General features: G+C 44.0%; 1 protein-coding gene across 2 annotated transcripts in view; it reads right to left on the bottom strand.

Moving 5' to 3' along the window:
• The window catches only part of TNFRSF21 (TNF receptor superfamily member 21), a 64,874-nt gene that overhangs the window by 26,328 nt on the left and 14,170 nt on the right, over positions 1 to 24,376 (bottom strand). Inside the window, exons 1-3 of one of the 2 annotated variants that reach the window (XM_060021694.1) lie at positions 22,909 to 23,142; positions 19,237 to 19,888; positions 17,199 to 17,693 (exon numbers count right to left, since the gene is read on the bottom strand). In XM_060021694.1, coding sequence (XP_059877677.1) covers positions 17,199 to 17,693; positions 19,237 to 19,888; positions 22,909 to 23,142 — 1,381 coding nt within the window. Of the gene's footprint in view, positions 1 to 17,198; positions 17,694 to 19,236; positions 19,889 to 22,908; positions 23,143 to 24,376 lie in introns of those variants that run through there. The other variant, XM_060021693.1, reaches the window with a different exon arrangement.

Genomic DNA, 24,376 nt, shown 5'->3' with positions numbered 1-24,376 from the left:
TCTAAAATCCTATGCTCAAGAGGCAACTTTCTGATCTATTAGTCAGTCTCCTAAAGTTGACTTGCACAGTTATAATGAAGACAACAGCAAAATGACAATATACTAACACTAGCTATTATCTTCCAGGTATTATGTGAAGGCATTCGCTCATTAACATTCCAACTGCCCGGGTAAGAAAAAAAAAAACAAAACAGAAAAGTCAGGCAACTTGCCCAATATCACAAAGGTAGGTGCGTTGGGTTTTGAACCCAACTCACTGGATAACGTTATAAATGGAGTCATTCTGGCTCATCAGTTACTTATAAACTCAATCAGCATGGGTCTGCAGTCCCCAGATCTGATGAACAGAGGGTGAAAATGCCAAAATCAAATCTTGGGATTTGACAACTCAGGGCACCGACCCTCTGTGAGGTGGGGTTTTCCCTGAGTGGCACACTTTGGTGTCTTCCTCTTTAAGGTACCTTCTCTCTGCAATTACGTATTGGCTTTTCCCAAATTTATCCATGGAGTGTATATATAACCCCACAGTAAGGGCTCTGGTAAGTATCACAACAGGTGAATGAGTCTTCTGAATCAATACCACCGTATCTTTGAATAAGGCCATACTCACAAACCCAGATACCAAAGTTATTATAGTTAACAATGTCTTGGCTAACTACAGCTAACAAAGAGGATACACAATGGAATACTATTCAGCCATAAAAAAGAATGAAATAGGGACTTCCCTGGTGGTGCAGTGGATAAGACTCCGAGCTCCCAGTGGAGGGGGTCTGGGTTTGATCCCTGGTTAAGGAACTAGATCCCCCATGCATGCCGCAACTAAGAGTTCACAAGCCACAATTAAGGAGCTGGTGAGCCGTGACTAAGGAGCCCGAGAGCTGCAACTAAGGAGCCCGTCCGCCGCAACTAAGACCCGGTGCAGCCGAATTAAAAAAAAAAAAAAAGAATGAAATAGTGTTATTTGAGCAACATGGGTGGGCCTAGAGATTATCATACTAAGTGAAGTGAGACAGAGAAGACAAATACCATGTGATACCACTTATATGTGGAATCTAAAATATGACACAAATGAACTTATTTACAAAACAGAAACAGACTCACAGATGTGGAAAACAAACTTATGGTTACCAAAGGGGAAAGGGAGTGAGGGAGGAATAAATTAGGAGTTTTGGATTAGCAGACACAAACTACTATATATAAAATAGATAAACAACAACGTCCTACTGTATAGCACAGGGAACTATATTCAGTATCTTATAATAAACTATAATGGAAAAGAATCTGAAAAAGAATATATATGTGTATAACTGAATCACTTTGCTATACACCAGAAACTAACACATCACTGTAAATCAACTACACTTCAATTTAAAAGGAAAGTTGAAAAAAAGTCTTTAAAACATTTACTACTCAAAAAAAAAAAAAAAAAAGGGGGGTATTCCCTGGCGGTCCAATGGTTAGGACTCTGTGCTTCCACTGCAAGGAGTACAGGTTCGATCCCTGGTCAGGGAACTAAGATCCCACAGGCCACGGGGCGAGGCCAAAAAAAAAAAAAAATGAAGTCAAGTTCCCAAGTGAAACTTGGGGAAGAAAGCAAAAGAAGAGAAGAGGAGCTTACTGTGATGGTTAATTGAATTTTTCAATTAACTAGAGGTTAGTTGGGTGGGAAAGAAAAAAAACTTTTTTGCTCCAATCAGTTGTTGGGGAAAATATTTATAAAATGAGCTATCAACTTTTGCCTGAGAAAAGAGCAATAACAATTCCCGAAGTTTCCTTGTAAATGGAGGAATTTGTGGTTCCTCCATGGAAACCCTTCCTCTGCCACGCAATCCCATTGAAGCAGATGACTTGGAAGACTTGCGTGTACATCCTGAACCAACCCCCTGAAAATGGTTTCGGAAAGTAAGTTCCTGGTAGCAGGCTGCTTTCTCGTCAACTGTAAAAGCAGAATGCCACAGACTGAGACCCGACTGTACTTCCCACACTATTTTCCCCGGCAGTGTGAAACACACTTGAACCCGCTGCTTTTCAGTTTTCATAGCAATGTTTAGCCAGATACAGAGCTTCTGATTTCAAGCAGACAGACACCTCAAAAAACAACATATCTTATTTAAAACCCCACAGGTAACTTTCAGAAGCAAGCCAGCTCTTGGTGGTTGGTGTGGTCGATTCTTCCAAACACCAAAAGGCTTCTTAGCCCCCGAATCTTAATTTAGGTCAAGTTAACGAAGGCCCACAGTGTCTTACATGGAAACATGACTGTTTTCTTGTATGTGGGCCCTTTGCTCAAATCTTCGTAGTGCCAGTGACAGTGCGGCTTTGGGCAAACCACTAACTGTCATGCTCATTTCCTCATTTGTACAATGCAGATACTCAGTGTGGTCCCTGGGGATGAGCTGATTAACATTTTCTATAGAGTGGATTTATTTTTGGAAGTACCCCATCATTATAAATGTTCCATACACTGGGCACTACAACTTAAGACTACATGCATTTCTGATGGAAACACACAGGCTTTACAGAGTAATTACAGCGTTTAAAAGGCTTACGCTTAACAATAGCTCCTTCTTCCAAAAGCCAGTATTTATACTTTTTTTCTACCACAAAATTTAAAAAAAAAAGGAAAACATGAAGAATGGGTGCGATGAGATTTTCCTTCAACTAAAATTGACTGGAGGCTAAATTTTAGGTCCACGAATCAGGTTTCACCTTATTCTTTTACTATGGAAACATGGAGTCAACTTTTGTGAACAGGCCTGGATCCACAAGGTTCCTCACCACGGGCCCCTCCCACTTCGGAGCTGATAAATACAGACAGCCACTACCTCCGGAGACCCCAGCCTCTCAACCTAGCACAGGATCACAAACAGCAGGAGGAGGGAAGACCAGTCTGAACTAGCCCACAGCTTTGGTGTCCCCTGCCCCTGACCCCACTGTCGCTACCAAAGGGAAAAGAAACACCTGCGGAATATTTCCAGAGTATTTGTTGGGCAGCCACTGTGTGTGTTAACTTTGTTTGTTGGACTGAAAGCCCTTGGGAGATTTTCAGACAAAGAGTTTAGCACCGAGAAAATGAAGTCACACTGATGAAGTACAAAATCTGATGGGATCTGAAAGTGCTCTTCGTTTAGAAAACAAGTTTCAGGCAACACTAAACAATACAACTATAGGGCAAAGCAGTAGAATGATTAAACTAAATTGAGATAGTTACCGTTGGGGAGGGGCGGGTACGGTAGCTGTCCCCTCCTGGATAGGTGCACAGAGGGGACTTCAAAGGTATTCCTGAGGTTCAATTTCCTAAACTGGATGGTGGGGAAATGGGTCTTCTTTTTATTTTATTATTGTATTTGATATTTATGTTATTATTCCTTTTAAAGCTACACACATATGTATAACACACATATATAGATATATTTGCATATACTTCATACCTATGCATACTATGATGTGGGATACATAATTTTTTTAATGTTTAATTTTATTGGTGAGGAATCTCATGTAGAAAGGTTAGTGACTAGTTCAAGGTTGCCCAGCTAGTCAGTGGTACCTCTGTTGTGGTTAATAGGGAATATGGTATCGCAGAGGAACACTGCTATTCACTGGAATGATGCTCCTAGGGCACAGTCCACATATGAATGCACTCGGCACAGACCATGGTGTGTGTACTTCTTCCTGGCCTGTTATTACTGACCAAGCAGGTGCTTGGAAAGTTTTTCTTTAGGGCTAGCAAGTGTAGTTCTTTCCTTTAAAACTATGGTACCCTTTTTTTTTTTTAAAAAAAAAAGGAAGTTTCAGCAAGCTTTCTCTGTACAGGGCAAGAATAAGTATTTTAGGCTTTAAGAACCATACAGTCTCTGTTGCAAGTTCTCAACTCTGTTGTTAGGTGACAGCGGCCATAAGCAGTACAAATGAGCCCACGTGCCAAAGTTCTCCAACCCCTGAAACTGTAGCAATTTAAAGAGACCACAGCTAGACTGTCAAACGGAAGAAAGATTTAGAAAAGCATTGTTAAAGAAACACAAACACACACAAAGCGCCCAAAATGAAAGTTCCTACCCCAATGATCAACCTCAATGTGAAATGCTAGTAAAATAGAGACCAAATCTCTGCGTGGCCCGGTGCCCTGGTCACCTGTCCATCAGCGTTCCGACAATTTTCATCTAGAATGGAGACAGTCACCATGTGTTGAATTAATCTAACTTGTTCAGCGTGATGCCAAAAATCTCTTTTTTCTTAGGTTGAAAAGAGGTTGACAACCGTCAACCCACAGAAGTGCTGATTGATAGGCAACGAGCTTAGCTTCGCTTTTCTTGTGATGGCAGGTACTGGAACTCTGGAGAATGGCTGAAGTTTCCAAAGAAGTCATGACGCAGCCCAGCCCTATAAACCAGGGGCTGTACTTGCCAGGGGCTGTGTATGAGAAGGTGGTTCTGGCACCAGGGAAATGGCTTGTGACTTTGAAGGTGCAGGTAGTAGAAAGATCATAAACTTGCTAATCCCAAGATACAGTTTCAAACTCCATGACTTGTTAGTTGTGTGACATGGGGCAAATGACCTCTAAGATTTCAGTGTCCTCATCAGTAAAACGAAAATACCACCTCTTATCTCATAGGCTGGGTAAGGAGATGTACGGGGTCAAGTATTAAACCTGTAAAGCACTTTGGTTCTCCTTCCTCTGTCCCCTCCATTTCTGGACAAGAGTCACTGGGGCAACGAAGCTGACAGGCGGAAGGAGTTCTGCACAGACATCGGTTTTAGCACCAGGACCACAGGCGCTGAACAGTGAGGCCGGGCACCAGCATCCTCGCCTCCTGGGTTTTTCAGAACCTCACCAGTATGTGTCCGAAGGGGCACCTCTGCACAAGAGGGGCACCACCCACAGAAAGTCACATGTGAGAGGTCAACATTGCCCCCCGCCACACACAGGGCATCACAACAGGACTCGGGGGGTTCTTCCGAATAAGCGGACTCTGCCCAGCTCTGCTGTGAGGGAGCTCAAGGAAAAGGCACAAGGTGAGCAGTTGGGTTATTGTGGAAGACATGGCATTTTCCCATGCGTTATAAAACCCTGAATCAGATATAATCTGGGTGACAACCCTCATCGGAGGCTCAATGTCAACGTCAGTATGCAAAAAAAGTTCCTCCTCTTTTAATACGAACCTGAATTGACCTTTTCAAGAGAAGGTATTAACGCTCCTTCCTTTTGGAGATAAATATCTGAAATGAGTGCCATCATTAAGAAGCCATGGTGGGGCTTCCCTGGTGGTTGAGAGTCCGCCTGCCGATGCAGGGGACACGGGTTCGTGCCCCGGTCCGGGAAGATCCCACGTGCCGCGGAGCGGCTGGGCCCGTGAGCCATGGCCGCTGAGCCTGCACATCCGGAGCCTGTGCTCCCCAACGGGAGAGGCCACAACAGTGAGAGGCCCGCATACCGCAAAAAAAAAAAAAAAAAAAGTCTGGCTTTAGCATGCCATGATGGCCTTCCCTGTACAATGGTCATGTCCTCAGAGACGCCTTTTCTGGCCACCTTCTGCCCGAGCCCCATGTCTGCTTCGATCACCATTATCCCCAGCTACTCCCGGAGCCTAGCACATAACAAAAGTACAATGAGTATCTCTGAATGAATGAATGAGAGCCTTTTTACATCCCTCCCCTCTTGCCTGAACCTCCTCCCCACCATTTGTTACCCCATTAGCCCCTGTAACTTAAGTCCCTGAAAGGGACCAAATGCACATCCTTGCCGGGTAGCCCCGCCAGGTCTACAGTCTCTATGACAAGAAGAAAGGCCCACGTGGGGCTGCCAATGGGGGAAACGTGGGCTTCCTGGCACAGGAACCCAGCCCTTGTGCAATAACCTCTCCCTCTGCTGGCGCCTTCCTCCCATTGAGGGTGGTCCACTGAATCCATGTGAGGGCCCAGAGCGCACGAGGCAAAGAGGTCCCACCATGGCGGAAACCTCCTCCAGAGATAAGCTATCCAGGCCACGGTCTGGCTGGCCTGATAACATAGTAAATGCTCCTAAAAGCAACAACACCACATGTGCATGGGTTTTTTTTTTGCAGTAACCAGCATGTCATAGGATGGTTAAAACATGCTCTATCAGGACTTCCCTGGCGGTCCAGAGTTTAAGACTCTACGATTCCATTGTAGGGGGCATGGGTTCGATCCCTGGTCAAGGAACTAAGATCCCGCGTGGCCAAAAGCAAAAGACAAAAAACATGCTATATCTAAAGCGATCACTCCCAAAGCATCAGACAGGAAACTGCTTCATCCACGCCGGGAACTTGGTTGGCCCCAAGTTAAAAATACTCCTTCCCTATTGAGGTAAAAAGTTGGAGGAACTGTTTAGATTTCATCTGAAACCCCAAAAGTGATTTCCAAAGCTGAATTCATCAGTATCTTGTTGAAGGTTCAATGGGCAATCATTACAAGCTCAGATGAATCTCGGGAGCCGCTTAAAAGCCACCGTGCAAAGGTCTCGTGGTTAATGGAAGAACTGTTTACCAAGGGCAAACTCTATCAAAGCAGTAGGAATGGAAGATATAAATTTCACTGAGGCTGTGAGGACAAAACTAATAACCTTTTCTTTCACTCCAGGAGGAAAACAAAACAACACGAAATGCCCTCTTCCTCCCTGTCTCAGCCTCTGTATGAAGCTGTTCATTTATTCATATAATGAAAATGTACTGAGCCCTTACTGAGCACCAGACATGATTCTGGGCATCGTGGACGTGGCAGCGAATGAGGCAAAACAAAATCCTTTTTCCTGGTGAAGTCCGCATTCTGCTGGGGAACGCGGGAAGTAATAAAATATTCCATACGTTGCACAGCCAGGAGTGCTAAGGAGTAAAAGACAGCAGGGGAAGGGCAGGGCTGCAATTTTAAATATGGGGCCTTCTCCCTGATATCTCAAAGAAGGCTCCACTGAGCTAACGTTGGAATCAAGCCCTAATGGAGGTGAGGGAGCAAGTCCTGTGGAGGGAACCGCAGGTAGAAAGGGAGGATGGGTGCTGGCATGTACAAAGAGGGCAGGAAGACCAGTGTGGCTGCAACAGTGAGTGATGGGGAGTGTGGTGGGCGTCAGAGGCTAGATACGAATGGCCAGGAGGGGAGTACAGATTGCACTGGGCTTTCAGGCTGCCGCTCCCCGTGCAGTGAAAAGTCACTGGGGATTTTGACGTTTCAAGGACAGGACTGCCGCGATGTGACTTACATGGAACAGGATCACTCTGGCCGTTGTGAAAAGAATAAACTAAAAGGGGCACAGGCAGAAGTGGAGCAACCAGTTCAGAGGCCATGGCAATGATCCAGGAGGGAGGTGACAGTGCCTTGGGGCCAGGGTGGTGGCTGTGGAAATGAGGGCAAATGGTGGCCTTCTGCATCTATTTTGAAGGTAGTGCTGATTGGATTGGCTAATGGCTTGAATATGGGGTGAGAAAGCAGGAAAGGAGTGAAGGTTTTGCTCGGAGCAGCAGGAAGACCAGAGGGGCCATTTTCTGCGCTGGACAACTGATGTGAACAGCACGGTTCGGGATTCAGGGTTTCACATCTTAAGTGGGAGGTGCCTCTTGGACATCTGGGTCCATCAGGCAGGTGGGAGGCTATCTGTATGTTGAGTTCGGGTACAAGATCCAGGCTGGGTAGATGCACTTGGGAATTAGCAGAAGATAGATGGCATTTAAAGCCATGGGTCACCCAGGGAAGGGGTGTGTGAGGGTAGAAAAGAGGGTTGGGTCCTGAGCCCCGGAGCTCTCCATTATTCAGAGGTGGGGTCCAAGAGGAGGAAATAGCCAAGGAGCTGGAGAAGGAACAGCCAGAGAGGTGGGAGGAGAGCAAGAGAGGGTGGAGTCCAGGAAGCCAAAGGAAGGAAGTGTTTCAGAAAGAAGGGAACCAAGGGACCCAGTGGGCCGTAGAGGAAAACTCAGAACCGAACAATGCAGTGAGAATCGTGCTGTCAGACTACGTGGAAAAGAGGCCAGATTGGGGCTAAAACATTGCTACCATATTTTAGAGGTGCTAAAACATCTAAATGCACTTTTTAAAAACTGAAATATAGTTGATTTACAGTGTTCCAGGTATACAGCAAAGTGATTCAGATATAGATAGATTGATAGATAGATAGGTATTCTTTTTCAGATTCTTTTCCCTTATAGGTTATTACAAGATATTGAATATAGTTCCCTGTGCTATACAGTAGTAGGTCCTTGTTGGTTATCTATTTTATATACAGTAGTATGTACCTGTTAATCCCAAATTCCCAGTTTATCCCTCCTCCACTCCTTCCCCCTTTGGTAACCACAAATTTGTTCTCCAAATCTGTGAGTCTAATTGTTTTGTAGATAAGTTCATTTGTATCAGCGTTTTAGATTCCACGTGTAAGTGATATATATGTTTTTAACCAATGCCTTTCCGTAGCTTGGTTGCAGTGTGCTTTTTTCCTTAGTGGTGTATAAAATAATGGTGCGTCTTAGATTTGACGAAATATAGTGAGAACTATTATTTTTTTAATTTATAAACTTGAACTCGCCTAATTTTTACAATCTGACATACCATCAACAACCTAATACGTCAAATTCTGTTCATACGCTGCAAGGGTAACGACCAATTACTCGTGAAGAACAATCAACAGAATTAGAGAAATTCCTCCTTCTCTGCAAAATCTGCTTACATAATACCTGACCAGGTTGATTCAAGGACACTCATTTGTAAGGATTTTCTTTTCTACTTGTATTTTAGCCCTACGTGGGGAAAATGCTTATGTGTTTTTCAGTATCCTAAACAACTTAAATTCAAAAGCTGTTCGATAAATTAAAGAAAAAAATATACATTTAAAACATAAACACCTGTCCTCTAAAACCTAGAGGAAGAAGCCATTGGTGGGTGGGCCTGGGGAGGACAACAGCCTTCCAAGGGCAAAGGCCACACCTTTTTTTCTTTTTTTTTTTTTTTTAGTGCTTTATTTTTATTTTTTTACATCTTTATTGTTAGTTTCTGCTTTATAACAAAGTGAATCAGTTATACATATACATATGTTCCCATATCTCTTCCCTCTTGCGTCTCCCTCCCTCCCACCATCCCTATCCCACCCCTCCAGGGGGTCACAAAGCACCTAGCTGATCTCCCTGTGCTATGCGGCTGCTTCCCACTAGCTATCTACCTTACGTTTGGTAGTGTATATATGTCCATGCCTCTCTCTCACTTTCTCACAGCTTACCCTTCCCCCTCCCCATACCCTCAAGTCCATTCTCTAGTAGGTCTGCGTCTTTATTCCTGTCTTACCCCTAGGTTCTTCGTGACATTTTTTTTTCTTAGATTCCATATATATGTGTTAGCATACGGTATTTGTCTCTCTCTTTCTGACTTACTTCACTGTGTATGACAGACTCTAGACTCTGTGCACGAGATAATGCTTTTGAGGCTGTCCCAATAAGAGGCTTTTCTACTGCAGTGGTTGTGTGTGCTTTATAATTCTCAAACATCTTAGAGGTTCAAGCGAAAGGTGCCGTCGGCTGGAAGTAGCATTACCGGAAGCAAAGGTGGCAAAGACCGGGGTTGGGGAGCGCGGGATGGAGACCAGCCCGCCTGTTCCTGCCTGCTCCCAGAAAATGACTGCGGCCCTGGGGCAGAGCAAGGGCACAGCAACCTCTTAACTGGAATAATCTGCTCCCTTCAGCCCGGCTTCCCGGTGTTTACACTTCAAGTCTACTTCCCGTAGGAAATTTGGGCTGACAGACAGGATGACTGTCTAGAATTTGGAGTCCAGGAGCCTTTTGGCAAAGGGAGGAGGGTTTCTTCGGTTGCAGCTGCTGCTGCCTGGGGCTGAGAAAACTACCACCAAGTTCAACAGATGTGAGTTCCAATTAGCACGACTCCATCACCTCTGACTTATCTGAAACAGCCTTTATGTTTTCAAACAGCCCTCAGAGCCTTCAGCCATTGGGTATCTGGCTTTAGAATTTTTCCATTTCAAGCAATCCAAGAAAACAGTGAAAAGTAGGAAATCGGGGTGACTTCTATGGAGGAAAACTCATCATGGGTGACAATTTTTCATTTGTTTTATTTCAGAACAAGCTGGGTTTTGCTAAGGGAAATAAATTTTTCTTGATTGAGCACAATTTTAAAAAATCAACCATAGAAACTAGAAATTTCTAACATTGGAAAAATTAAAATCCAGATTCCAAGAACCAGAAAAATAAATCCAGATTCTAAGAATGAAGGGGCAGTGTCCAGAGTCAGATCAGTGCCTGGGTTTAAAGCCTAGCACTGCCCTTTTGTAGCTGTGCGACCTCGGGCAAGTGATTCTCTGTACCTGAGTTTTCCCACCTGTAAAATGGCAATGATAGTGGCCTACCTCATATGGTTAAGAAAATTAAGTTAATATTTATAAAAAATGCTTAGAACAGGATATGGCATTCAGTAAGCACGATACAAGTCTTTGTTAAAGAAAAGTAGACAATGAAAACTTAATGGTAGCAGAAACCTTTCTTATAAGGTTAGAAAATTATATTAGTAAGTCACGGTTTATTCCATCTTTTGCACCCCAAAATCACCTCAAGATCTTGCCTATGTGGGTGGTAGCAAACACTCCCTAATCTCACTTTAGAAAAATGTAAAGTGGAAAAGTACTTATTACTGAATTCCTAATGCACTTCATTCGTTCTTCATTTCTCAACACTGCTTATAGTGGTTTTAATAATTCAGGCAAAATGTTATGTCATTCCTGAAACCTGACTGAAGAGTATATTGACGTTGTTCCAATGCATCCAAGGCACAGATGTCAGTTACTCAGCATCTGTCCCTAACCAACCCCTGCAACTTCGGGGAAATATTTATAAGAGACACACAATCACAATTCCGCTCTTACAATTCCATGGCATCTTCCTGCTTCCCCTCGAAAGAGGATGAAGTCTGCAGAATTGCAAAACTGAGGGATGGTTTTCCTTCATAAGCCCCAATAATAACCGCTTCTCCCACACGGGGCCAATCCTAAAGAAGGAAGCAGTTTTTCTCAGCCTATTGCTGGGATTCGTAAGGAACCAGAATTCTGGGAGGAAAGGAAGCATTTATTCTCAGCCTATTGTTGGGATTTGTAGGGACCCAGAACTGAGAACATGGTCGTTACTGAGTAAAACCTAAAGACCACAGAGATGGGAGGGGATGTGCATCTGCTTGTTTGCTGGGTAAGGCAGGATGATGTCCTGTTTTGCTTTGCTTGAGCAGTGAGTTGTGGATGGGGGAAAGGATGGAAGAAATAAAAAATATATTACCAGAAACTCAAGATCTAAAATAGAGCTCAGTGCCAGGACAATATCTGAACCTTTTAAGTAAGTGCACTAGGCCAGTTCTGTCCTGTTCCTTAAGCAGCATTGTTTTCCCTAAGAACAGTCTTTAGGTACAGATTGGGACGTCAAAGTTATGCAAAAACATGGATGGACCTAGAGATGCTCATACTAAGTGAAGCAAGTCACACAGAGAAAGACAAATACTGTATAATATCACTTACATGTGAAATCTAAAAAAATGATACAAATGAACTAATGAACTTATTTATGAAACAGAAACAGACTCACAGACATAGAAAACAAAGTTATGGTTACCGAAGGGGAAAGGGTGAGGGAGGGATAAATTAGGAGTTTGGGTTTAACAGATACAGACTACTATAGGACCTAATGTATAGCACAGGGAACTATATTCAATACCTTATAATAACCTATAATGGAAAAGAATCTAAGAAAGAATATAGATAGATAGGTAGATAGATAGATAGATAGATATAACCAAATCACTTTGCTGTACCAGAAACTAACAAAACATTGTAAATCAACTATACTCCAATTTAAAAAATTTTTTAATTTAAAAATTTAAAAAAAAAGAAATAGCATCTTAGTATCTCGTTCTACAGAATGAGCCCTTTGCCTTTTTGCTGCTGCTGCAGGTACAAAACGGTCTGCTTGAGAAAACATCCACCAGCTACCTTCACAATCCCTCCTGCAGTCCACTGAAAGGAGACGCTGTCTTTATATAACACGCGCTTTAAGAAACTACACAGGGAAGGATTACTGTCCCCGTCAAATGCTTCCGATCTCCCTAAGATCCAGGACTATGAATGTGCCCATCAGGAACTAAGTGCAGTTTAAACAAGGTAAGTCCAATTCCTTTGTCTCTCACCCTTTTTTCCCCTCATTTTTCTTCATAGCCTGAAGTCTGGAAGAAAAAGGGAATGTGACTGAAGAGAGACGTTGTCCGTTTTTTGCTCCCTTTCTCACTATCCAGAACCTCCTCCGCAAGTATTTCAGGGCAATTTCCACGCCTCACCTGCTCTCCAAACTTCCCCTCAAAATCCCAAGGGCAACGGGGCTGCTGGGAACCCAACTTCATACTCATCACAAATAGTTACAGGTCACAAATAGGAAGAGAGAGAAGTGGGGAAGGCAGAAGGGAGGAGAGGAACAAAGGAAGGAAAGTCAATAGCAAGGACCCATATTAGAAACGGCACCGAGAGAATGGCACTGGCTCCCGTTCTCAAGCCATCTCTGTCCTTAACTGGGACAGGACCACACTGCTCTGTATGATCCATAATCCTAACGAAGTGAATGAGGTGACTGTTTTAAGATCACTTGAGACTTTCTCAGTGCAATGGACGGCCAGTGCGTACACGCTAAGTGTCACTCTCCTTACTTTGGTGCTTTTTGTTTCCAAAGCGATCAGACAAAAAAAATATTGTTTTCCATGTAACTTCCCAAATAACATGAACCCACATTAATCTTTAAGTTGAACAATTTGGACCCCCACTTGCCCCATTGTGCTTGGGTTATGTTATCAAAAGAACTAAAATTTTTAAAAACGACAGAAAGGGACTTCCCTGGTGGCACAATAGTTAGGAGCCTTCCTGCCAATGCAGGGGACATGGGTTTGAGCCCTGGTCCGGGAAGATCTCACATGCCTCAGAGCAACTAAGCCTGTGTGTCACAACTACTGAGCCTGCGCTCTAGAGCCTGCAAGCCACAACTACAGAGCCCGTGGGTCACAACTACTGAAGCCCACACGCCTACAGCCCGTGCTTCCAACAAGAGAAGCCACCACAATGAGAAGCCCGCGCACTGCAACAAAGAGTAGCCCCTGCTTGCCGCAACTAGAGAAAGCCCGCGCGCAGCAACAAAGACCCAATGTAGCCAAAAAGAAAAAGACAAAAACATGGCACATTAAGCGTTAACAACAGACTTACATCTTGATGATACTTGGACCTAGTAATAAACTCTTAAATAAATTCTGAATGGACATTCAATTCCTGCTGCTGAAAAGGACATATTACAAGAAACCACAGTACAGTCCCAATCTACCAACAGAAAATTGCTATGACTCCAGAAAGGAAGGAAACATACAAAATGCCACAGCCCCTCAGTCTCCCATCCTCCTGGCCACATAAGGTCTCGTCATGTGTTTCCAACACTAGGATTCCATGGAAGTAGGGAGGCAGTTTTGTGGAGTTCAACTTTAAAACCGTAAACCCACGGAAGAGAGGGATGAGTGGAACCAAAAGAGGCTCTTGTTGGTGAGAAAGATGGGAACCACTGGGCTGGCTTCACAGTGCTGGGGGTCTACAAGGCATTCAGGAGCACGGCACCATCTGCTTAAGGCGGGTAAGGGTTAAGTGAGGTCCTACACGACCTCTTATACAGAATACACGAGACTAGGCGATTTTATCCCCACCCTCATCCTCTTGAACAATTCAGTGTGAAATGGACAAGGACCAGAAAACGATCTTATTATACAGGATTATCTGCTGCCCAGAACTCACTGCAATCAGATCAACACGGTATTGTTTCCAGAGGCCTCTCTGAGCACCTGGAATGGTTTTTCTGAAACAGAACCTCTCTTTGTTATGGGATTTTACCTGGGTGTACCTTTGAGAATAGCAATTTGGAAACAGACCTTCCTTAAAAAAACACCTTAAACATAAACTTCCCAATGCAAAATCCCGGGGAAAAAGGTTCAACTACTGGAAGAGATAATAACATCTGAGCGAGACGACTGTGATTTAGCTGGAAAAGTGTATTGCTGAAATACTGCTTTCTCGGAAGGTAGGCTCAGGTTTTGTTTAATTTAGCACTTCCATTCTTTCTACAAAATAGGATTGCTTCAAGGACACAGACATAGTAGTTTACAAGGTTACAGTGGCCATAAGAATGCCTAAGATCATGGTATTAAATTGCTTTCTGCTGCTGGACCAGATTTACTTCTACAACTCCCTGTGTTCTCAAGAATTCTGAAAACTGCACTGCAAGAGAGTTTAGAACTATAGCTGACCATAATCTAATCTATAAATCCAGCTACTAAAGCAATGCAGTCGTTTCTTTAATAAAGTGAGGGCTTCCCTGGTGGCGCAGTGGTTAAGAATCCGCCTGCCAATGCAGGGGACACGGGTTCGATCCCTGGTCCGGGAAGATCCCACATGCCCTGAGGCACCTAAGCCCGTGCGCGCCACAGCTACTGAGCCTGTGGTCTAGAGCCCTCAAGCCACAACTACTGAGCCCGCGTGCTGCAAATACTAAAGCCTGTGTGCCTGGAGCCCGTGCTCTGCAACAGGAGAAGACACCACAGTGAGAAGCCCGCACACCGCAACGAAGAGTAGTCCTGGCTCGCCACAACTAGAGAAAGCCCGCGTGCAGCCACGAAGACTCACGCAGCCAAAAATAAAATAAATAAATAAATAAATTTATTAAAAAATAAAATGAATAATGAGAGGAGAGTTCCAAATATTTACATAATTAAGCACAATGTGAACATTGTTTTCTGCTAATTAGATATATTAGAACAAGTGTTCTGCCTGGCCACCTTAAAGGACAGTTTAATGAAATATAGGATCCTAGGCAGGACCCTATACCAGAGGAAAAAGTATGCTGTTTATCAAGGGCCTTACTGGGTCAACTGACAACTATGGAATATGGACAGCAAATTAAAATATTGCATCCATGTTACATTTACTGAAGCTGAAAACTGTGCTGGTTTTTTAAGAGAATATCCTTATTGTTAGGAAATACATACTGAAGAATCTAGGCATAAATGGTCATAAAATGGTTCAGAAAAATTATTTTATGTCTGTATATAGGTGCATATACATGCTATATATTGTGTACTATGGAACATTATATAACATTATATATAACGTAGATTATTCTACATGGCACATTTTATAATATAAAATTTATATTTTTATAAAAAGAGAGCAAATGATAATGCAAAAGGGCAAAATGTTAACAATAGGTCAATCTGGGCACAGGTATATAGATATTCTTTGTACTATTTTGGTAATTTTTCCATACGTTTGAGATTATATCCAAATAAAAATTTTTTATTAAAAAGGAGGAAGAATTGGAGCCTCCCTTGCCCAGATGGTTGCCTGCAAAGGGTTGTTTTATTCAAGTCTGTATAGGCTCATCCCAAGTCGGAGGTTCACCCCAGTCTGACTTTCACTTGGTTCGATCGTTCATATAAATTAGCAAAAAGAAGCAAAATGAGTTGTTCTTTTAAACTTTCTCTACATTTCTGATTACAAAAGTAGCATGTACTTATCATAGAAAATTTGGGGAGAAGACAGAAAACTAATAAAGAAGGAAAAAAATCCACATAAATCTCACCAAATCCCACCAAACTGGAAGAAACATCGTCATTTTGGCATATTTCCTTCAGTCTTTATTCCCAAATTTTAAGAGAACTAGGATAATATTCTATAAAGTGTGTAGTGTGGAGCTTTTTTTTTTTTCCCATTCTTTAACCTAGTATAAACATTTTCCTATGTCATGGGTAAAAAGTAAAAAACTTCATAATAAAATCTTCAGTGTCAACATAATATTCTACTATATAGATATGCCATAATTTACATAGCCATTTCCCTAAAACCAGCCCTTTGAGTATTTCCAGTTTTTACTTATTATAAATAATGCTGAATTAAAAGTTCAAGATCTTTGTGCTTAAATTTTTTTTTAATATTTCTGGTTTATATCTTTATGATAGATTCACAAAAATAGAATTGCTGGGCCAAAGAGTATAAACATTTTTAAGACTCAATACAAAAGGCCAAACCACCTTTTAGGAAGTTAAGCTTACCCCTTTACCTTTTTTTTGGTTTGTTTTTTGTTTGTTTGTTTTGCGGTACGTGGGCTTCTCACTGCTGTGGCCTCTCCCGTTGCGGAGCACAGGCTCCGGACGCGCAGGCTCAGCGGCCATGGCTCACGGGCCCAGCCGCTCCGCGGCATGTGGGATCTTCCCAGACCGGGGCACGAACCCGCGTCCCCTGCATCGGCAGGCGGACTCTCAACCACTGTGCAACCAGGGAAGCCCACCCCTTTATCTTTAAGGAAAACGATCCCAAATGGGATTATCAAAACTTTGAGCTGAAATATCATTTAATATTAAAGAAACGGAAGTTACTGCCACAGTCTGAAAACTGTAGTCTTCAGATCACACTTAGCTGCTAGGACAAGTTCTATAAGCTATTTTTTGCCCTCAAAAGAGGAAGAAATGAAATATTCCAGCCTATATCCACACACACTGACAACTAGGAAAAAGATACAGGGCCCAGCCTCAGATGATAACCGATATACTAAGCTTTGAGTGTCTAAAACCCAAAAGACCTTTCGATCTTCCTGATAGAAATGCGATCCTAAAAATATAAGGGGGAAAAAGTACATGTGAGAAAAGTGATAGGAACCTAAAAGCAAGGCTCAAATTCAACAAGGCAAATTTAAGACAAGTTGTTTTTTTCCTCCCTCAATTTTCTGAGCAGTCCCCTGTGAAGACGCAAGGGCTCCAAAGTCAGGAGACATGGATTCAGTCCCATCTGTCCCGAACAAAAGACTCCCCTGGGTCAACGCAGCCAAACCTCTCTGAACTTGATTCCCTCCCTTGTTAAATGATGAGGTTGAACAAAGTCCCTAAAGGTCACTCTCACGTCTCTGATGCCAAAACACTGTCCTCTAACTGTGCCATGGGGACAGGTGACAGAGGAGTTCTTCTCTCTGAACGTTATTATGTCGAATGCTGACCACCTCCTTTTTCGGAACACGACTGAGATCCAACAGCACTTGGTATTCAAAGGAGATTCCAGAAACGTTGCATTTCCCATTCCTTCCGCCCACAGGGACTAGGCAGGGAGAGGCGGGGGATCTGGAAGCAAGGGGGAAAGGTGGGAGGCTTACCGTGGCCATTGCAGTAGTAGACCCACTTCTCCCGGTTCTGGGTGGGGGCCATGGATTTCTTGAGCCCCGCCTTTTCCACAATGGTGCTGGGATCCTGCCGGGGCCCCTTCTTCAGCGTCCTCGAGCTTTTCCGGATGCTGCACACCACTATCACCACAAGCACCAGCAGCAGGAAAAGCACGATCATCCAAGGCAGATGCTCATTGATGTCAAAGTGCTTGTGTGGGTTCTGCCTGGGATGGCCCCTCTTGAGGCCTTTGATGGGCGTGCTGGACTTCTCGCCCCCGGTGGCCTCCATGGACGGCAGCAGCTTCAGGATGTGTCTGTGGTGGGGGCCTTGCTGGTGGTTGACTACCTGGAGGTTTGGGAGGGTCTTGTTCGTACCTTCCTCCCCCTTCGCTGAGCTTGTGTTCTCAGGGACTGTCCCTTCCTGGATGCCACTCGGCACCTTTGGTCTAACAGAGGCAGAAGAGTTGGATTCTGTTGAGTTCACGCCTAGAAAAAAGAGTAAGGAGGGGGGAAGAGCTTTTCTATATGTGGGGCTCTATACATTCCCTCCTCTTCCTAAACATCTCCAAACCAGGCCAGATAATCCAAGAAAAGACGACCTTTGGAGCTTAAGAATAAACGGCATTGTACATTTTCATAAAGACCCTGACAGCACCTTTATGGAGAAGGTAAAAACTCAGCTTAACAGCTAAACTCACTTCCTCATGTCAAAACCAAGGGCATCCTCAGGGATCCAGTGTCTGAGCTTCACAGCAGCTTCTCCTGTGCTGCACATACTGAGTCAACCCTTAATTGTTTTGATTATTCAGAAAACTAGTTCCAACTGAATTCCTTTGTCCTTTAGTTTCGTTATTGCTACTCTCCCACCAGTTGGCTATTTCACGGTGCAGTGGTAAAGTGGAGAATATGACTAAAATAAAGAAAAGAGCTCGAACTCCAATCTAAGTCTGACTAGTGAAAGGTTCGGTGAGACAGGTCAGTGAGTAAAATCAGGCAGGACCTGCTTAGTATGTGCTGGTGATAAGAGGAACAAGATTTGGGCAGGCAGCTCGGTGGACTGCTTTCGGAGAAGCTTCCACAAGCATTCTCTATTAAGGAGTGAAAGCCTGGGAATTCGAGTCCCAAGAGACAGGACCTGGCCTGAATCAACCCGTGAGGAAACCTGGGCAGGTCATGGGATCTCTGAGGTTGTTACTTCATTTCAACTGGCGGTTGTGAGAAGGCCCTCCTTATGGAGTCATCAGGAAGGTCAAACGTAACCACACGTGAGAGTCTGCTGGAAAGCACAGCTCACACTGGCTGCCATCTCATGAAAATTAAATTTAATCAAAAAGGACATGAAAATAAGAACAATGTTATTCTTGCCTGAGGTTCAAAATGAGTTCTGAGGAAAACTGGGATACACTTGATGGAGGACATAAAGTCCTTTGAAAAAAAGAAATTCTTTTCTAGATGTGAACGCTAGTTACCTTCAATGTGACACGGATGTGCTTGTTTCCTGAAGCTTCTGCCTTACTTTCCTTTTCTGGCCCACCTCAGATCCAACATTCATCCCTCCCTTCCAGATGTCATGGTATTTTTCTCCCCTCCTCCTTCTGACCTTCAGGCTGTGTCTCCCCAGCATTGACTGGGTGTTGGAAAACCTTTCATCTAGAAGGGACCTTAAAACAGCTAAATCACTCATTTATGGTGTCATACGATTGACAAGTTTGCAGCCAAGGCCTGGAGAAGTTCAGTGACTTCCATAAGGCCACACGCTGACCTCGTTTCTCTCAGTTTTTATTTTCTAGCTTGATGTCACCTAGTTCTCAGATACTTGCTCCCCCCAATAGATAACTTCTGAGTCTCAATGTTTCTAACAGGTCCAAAGAAGCTAGACTTTAAATAGCCACAAAACGCAAGCCCTTTCTTCAAGGGGTGACTTTGGAATAGACCAGATGGAGAAAATATCCTGGGTCCAAGCCCATTCTCGGTACCTCCACGGGGCACAAAGCCTTCCTCACATACATAACTCATGAGGTTAAGTTACCTTTGGGAACATAAGTGGAGGAAGGGACTTCGTGGGGTTCCACGTGCTCAGGGCGGGAAAGGCTGATGGTGCCAGGGGAAGGAGGGGTGGTGCTGGAGAGGGGCGGGAGCGTGCCACAGACGTTGTCTGCCTCCTTGGTCCCCAGCCTGATCACCACCAGGTTCTGACTCAGACAGTCTGTGTACGCTCTGCATCTCATCACACTGGAAGGCACATCAGAGAAGGTCCCCCGAGCACACTGCTTACACCGCACGTCCTCCGTCTCCGTCCCCTTCTTCCGCACCCCCCAACCCACAGGGCACACCGTGTGGGGGGCGCAGGTAGCATTTGACTGGAACATGCCAGGTGGGCAAGTGCATTCTCGGTCAGTCAAGGCAGCACAAGGTAATTTCTCAATCATCGGCCGGGGGCACGGCTGACTACACTCGTGGCATTTCTCAATGCCGTTCTCGTGTCTGGTAAAGGTCCCCGTGGGGCAGCTGCTGCAGACACGCAGGCTTGTGTTGGTACAGTGCTCAGACACATAGGTTCCTGCCGGACACTTGTCGCAGGTAAGCACCTGGCCGGTGACACGGTCGACATGGTGGTATTTGCCAATGAGACTTGGGGCCTTCTGTTCCGGCTGAGCCCTGGTGGTACTGAGGAATCCAAGCTGAAAGAAGGAAAAAGCAGGTGGGGGGACAAAAACCAAGAAGGTGTTACACGGGAAGAGGAGGAGAAAGGTTGGAAGAATCCCAACCCCACCATCATCATCATTCCCATGAAAGGTCTGACCCGTTCTGTACCCTTTTAACACTGCGGCTGCAACATAACAGAGAGAGAAACAGACTCCAGTTCCGTATGGGGGCCTGATCTCCTGGCTGTGAAGCTGTGGTTTTGTTGCCTGACCTTTGCCTCAGCTTCCTTTTCTTCCATCTGTAAAATGAAGTTGACAGTACCTCTCGAACTGATTGTAAAATCAATGGAGAATATGAATGTGAAAGCACTTTGGGACTCGCATTAAAAACGCTACACAGAAGTCAAAATCCTAATGCAAGAGGAAAATAACTTGCTGAATAGTGTCCTCCTTCTATGACCCAGAGGTTGCGTAGCCATTTCTTGATCCCAGGACAAGTCAGCTGAGAAGCAGCGCGGCAAATATTTGAGCTGCTACTTCCCTAACAGGTGACCCGGTTGGAGTTGACCAATAGACAAAGGTAAATGTTTTTTGTTTGTATTTTGTAAAACAGAGGCAGGCCCTTGGCATTCTTAACGAGCTTTAAATAACAGAATTAATGTTTTTAGATGCACATCCTGTTTGTTGAGCCTCCGAAGGCCACAGTCAACCTGCAGCCGCCTAGGAGCCCAAGCACAAAGCTTGGGGAGGAGGACAGTCAAGTTCAAAAACAGTATTTAAGGGACTTCCCTGGTGGCACAGTGGTTAAGAATCTGCCTGCCAATGCAGGGGACACGGGTTTGAGCCCTGGTCTGGGAAGATCCCACACGGCGCGGAGCAACTAAGCCCGTGGACACAACTACTGAGCCTGCGCGCCACAACTACTGAGCTCATGTGCTGCAACTACTGAAGCCCACGCGCCTAGAGCCCGTGCTCCGCAACAAGAAAAGCCACTGCAATGAGAAGCCCATGTACTGCAACAAAGTGCAGCCCGCTTGCCACAACTAGGGAAAGCCCACACGTAGCAACAAAGACCCCATGCAGCCAAAAATAAATAAATTATTTTTAAAAAACCAAAACAAAACAGTATTTAAGAATGTTCCCTATAAAATGTAAAGACAAATTTAGATGATACCGAAAATCTGATGTTAGGGAAAACACCTGCATCGAGAGACACAGTCACTGAGAAAAGTTCAGGAGAACAGGAGCCAGAAAACCCGAAGCTGGCTCTCCCTGATGAAGATCCTTACTTCTCTCCTTGATACAGAGGCAGGGAAACTAAATCAGAGCTTCAGACAAAGACTCGGGCCTCAAACGCAGCATCAAAATTACCTGAGAAGTTTTTTAAAAGTCCACATCCCCAGCCCATCGCCTGGTATCATGTGGCTCTGCAGTGTGGCCAGGAATCTGTTTTGCTTTGGTTTGGTTTGCTTGTTAAGCTTTCCAAGTGATTCTCATCCCCAACTAAGTTTTAGACCCCCTGAACCACGACGGGCCTCCTGGGGCTCTAATCACCTATGATTCTGAGACAGCTCAGTCCCACGGTCAGAGCCCTTCCCTCTGCCTCTCACCCAACCTGGCACTTTTTACTGTTTTAATATTACTCTTTTTTCATGATTCTTTTTATAACAAAAATAAACATTCTTGTCACAATTTTAATAATTATGAAATAGAGTGAAATGTTTAAGTCTTTGCTCAAATCCACCCATTCCCCAGAGAAACGCACTGTTCATTCTGGTGTGCACCATTCCTGAGCATTTACACATAAAACACACATACATGCTTTCAGCTGGCCAGTTCAGCTACTTTGGGTTTGGGTTTGGTTTACGTATAGAAAGGGGACAGGCCACACCCACTATTCTGTGACTTGCTTTTGTTCACCTTCTAATACTGCATCACCGAAATCTTTCCCTGTCTGAACACATAGGCACTTCCTTCTCTGTAACGGTCAAGCTCTCTTCAACCGTATGGCTATACCTTTGAACATGCGCGTGGTAAAGAATAGAGATACTTCCTACTAAGGACACGTAGACTGCTTCTCCGTCCATGTGTCAGTGTACGCATGTGTCTTTCTATAATCCGTATTCGCCTCCTTCCCTTCCCACACAACACCCCAGTTTCCCTCTTCTTTCCTTCTCATCCCAAACGACAGCTACAACTATGCTGCCCTCAGTCTTTCGAGAACCCCTTTCTTCAAGGACCAAAAAACTAGGAACCTCTCACTCCTTCCCCTCTTTATTACTATGAATTTACTAGATATGTATTTTCAGCCTACGAGAGCACCAGACCTGAAATACAAAGAATACCTGGGCAAAGATTGAGAGAACGGAGGACTTGTGTTCTTGTCCAGACTCTGCCTTAAGATCAATCGGACCCGGTTTTACATGCTTGTAAAATTATCAGGTTGGACTAGGTTGTATTCAACTCTAACCTCTTCAAGGTGTCTGTGATTGTTTATCAAGTTCCACCTTCTCTATGAGGCCTTTACAACCATTCCTAGACACCCAGATGCCAAGCCGATGAGCAAATTCTTCAACACATTTCCTGTTTCCTCTGTTCATCATGTTGGTGCCTAACGACATATTGCCTTGTAATGTTAGTTGACGGCTTCCTCAGTGTATATACTTATCTTCCCATAATGATTATAAGCAGCCTGAGGCCAGGGTCAACCACGTAGATTGCATTTCCTTCCTTGCTCAACCACCTGTGATGAAGATCATGGAAATGATAAACAAAGGATCCTCTGAGCCCAGGGTCAGCAAGCTACATGCCCCCTGTTCCTGTAAATGAGTGTTATGGGAACCTCGGCATTCATTCAGGTACTGTCTATGGCTGCTTTCATGTTATTCACGGCAGAGTTGGAGAGTTGCAATAGAGACCATATGGCTGCAAACTTAAAGTATGTACTATCTGGCTCTTTACAGGAAAGAAAAGAAAAAAAAAAAGAAGCCTGCCAATACCTGTGCTCAGCCGTCAAAAGAAATGTCAAAAAATTCAGGGACCAGAAACACTCATACCTCCTCGGAGAGTCCAGCAGAGTATGGAGTTCGTGGCTTCCTTTCTTGACACCCGTTCCAACGGACACGCCAAATCTGATCCTTCCACCCCCTGCTTAAAACTCTCAATGGCTCCCCACATGACTTACGATGGAATGCAAAACCTTTACCAGAGTTAGGGCTTACTTGGAAATGCCATCCCTGCCCTCCCCTCCCCAACTTAAAACTGGTCTCATATTCTCCCCTCATATACATTTTTTTAGGCTAATAAATGTTTTTTTTAATTTATTTTATTGAAATATAGTTGACTTACTATATTGTGTTGTGTTAATTTCTGCTGTCCAGCAAAGTGACTCAGTTATACATATATATACATCCTTTTCCATATTCTTTTCCAGTATGGTTTATCACAGGATATTGAATACAGTTCCCTGTGCTATGCAGTAAGACCTTGTTGTTTATCCATCCCCTCATCCCTGTTTTTCCTATACGACTGCCTTTATTTTGTAGTTACACATTCATCTGCTTAGTGTTGTCTTCCCCTCTGGACCACAAGCTCCATGAGGATAAGAATAGACTCTGTTACATTCTGATGCTCTCCAAGTCCTCGAGGACAGTACCCAATGTGTGGTATAACTGGCGAGGGTTTGTTGGCTAAATGAATGAATGGCTTTGCAGACTGTAAGTAATTAGAAGCAGCAAAGTAGAAGGTGGGGATGGAAGAGGTTGCTGGGCATGAGCATGGATATAAAGGCAAGTGAGAGAAAACCAAAATGCCTCCACCACGTAGCCATCATCACTCAAGAGATAAAGCAGGTTGGTACCTTTCGGTGGAAAGGCAAATAGTTTCGCCTCCAAAGCCCCTGAGGATATCACTCTGTTTTAACAGAACCAAAACTGGCTTATAAGAATTATGCTTTGTGTGGTGCTTAAGATGACAAGCAAATGTAACGAAGAATTTAAAATACCTCCCCTTCATTTCATAAAAAGATTACACTAACTTGGTGCTTGGAATTATAAGCAGTGTAATGAGATTATTCTCCGCAAGTCACCTATGTCCCATCTTAGCTTCAACTTTAGTTATTGGAAATATTTCATGTACTTAGGACACTTATTTCACCACCAATCATGGTTAAATGAGCAAATATCAGTGTACCACCCCGAACTGTACAGGATATGGGAGCACTGTAAATACTTATGAAGTGATTAAAAGGGAAAACCCAAGACAAAGCAAATTTCAAAGGAGGGAAGAGGTAGCTCTAAAACGACCAGCTATAAAGGCCTCCACACTCACCTTGGTGATACACATCACACCTGTCCTGTTATATCGCTTCTACTCTAGGGCACAGAGATGGACCCAAGAAGCACCAGCTGTGCTGACACATGTCAGAATACTGGTGCCTATTTCTCTTCAACAATTCTTATCCCGTGACGTCGTCCTTCAAACAAATGGGGAAAAAATTCCACGCAGTTTATAAGTACAACGTGT

This window comes from Delphinus delphis, chromosome 10 (genome assembly GCF_949987515.2).
Source record: "Delphinus delphis chromosome 10, mDelDel1.2, whole genome shotgun sequence".
NCBI classification, from domain to species: Eukaryota; Metazoa; Chordata; class Mammalia; order Artiodactyla; family Delphinidae; genus Delphinus; species Delphinus delphis.
Note: the sequence above shows the minus strand (reverse complement) of the source record. Positions and strands in the feature narration are given on the sequence as shown.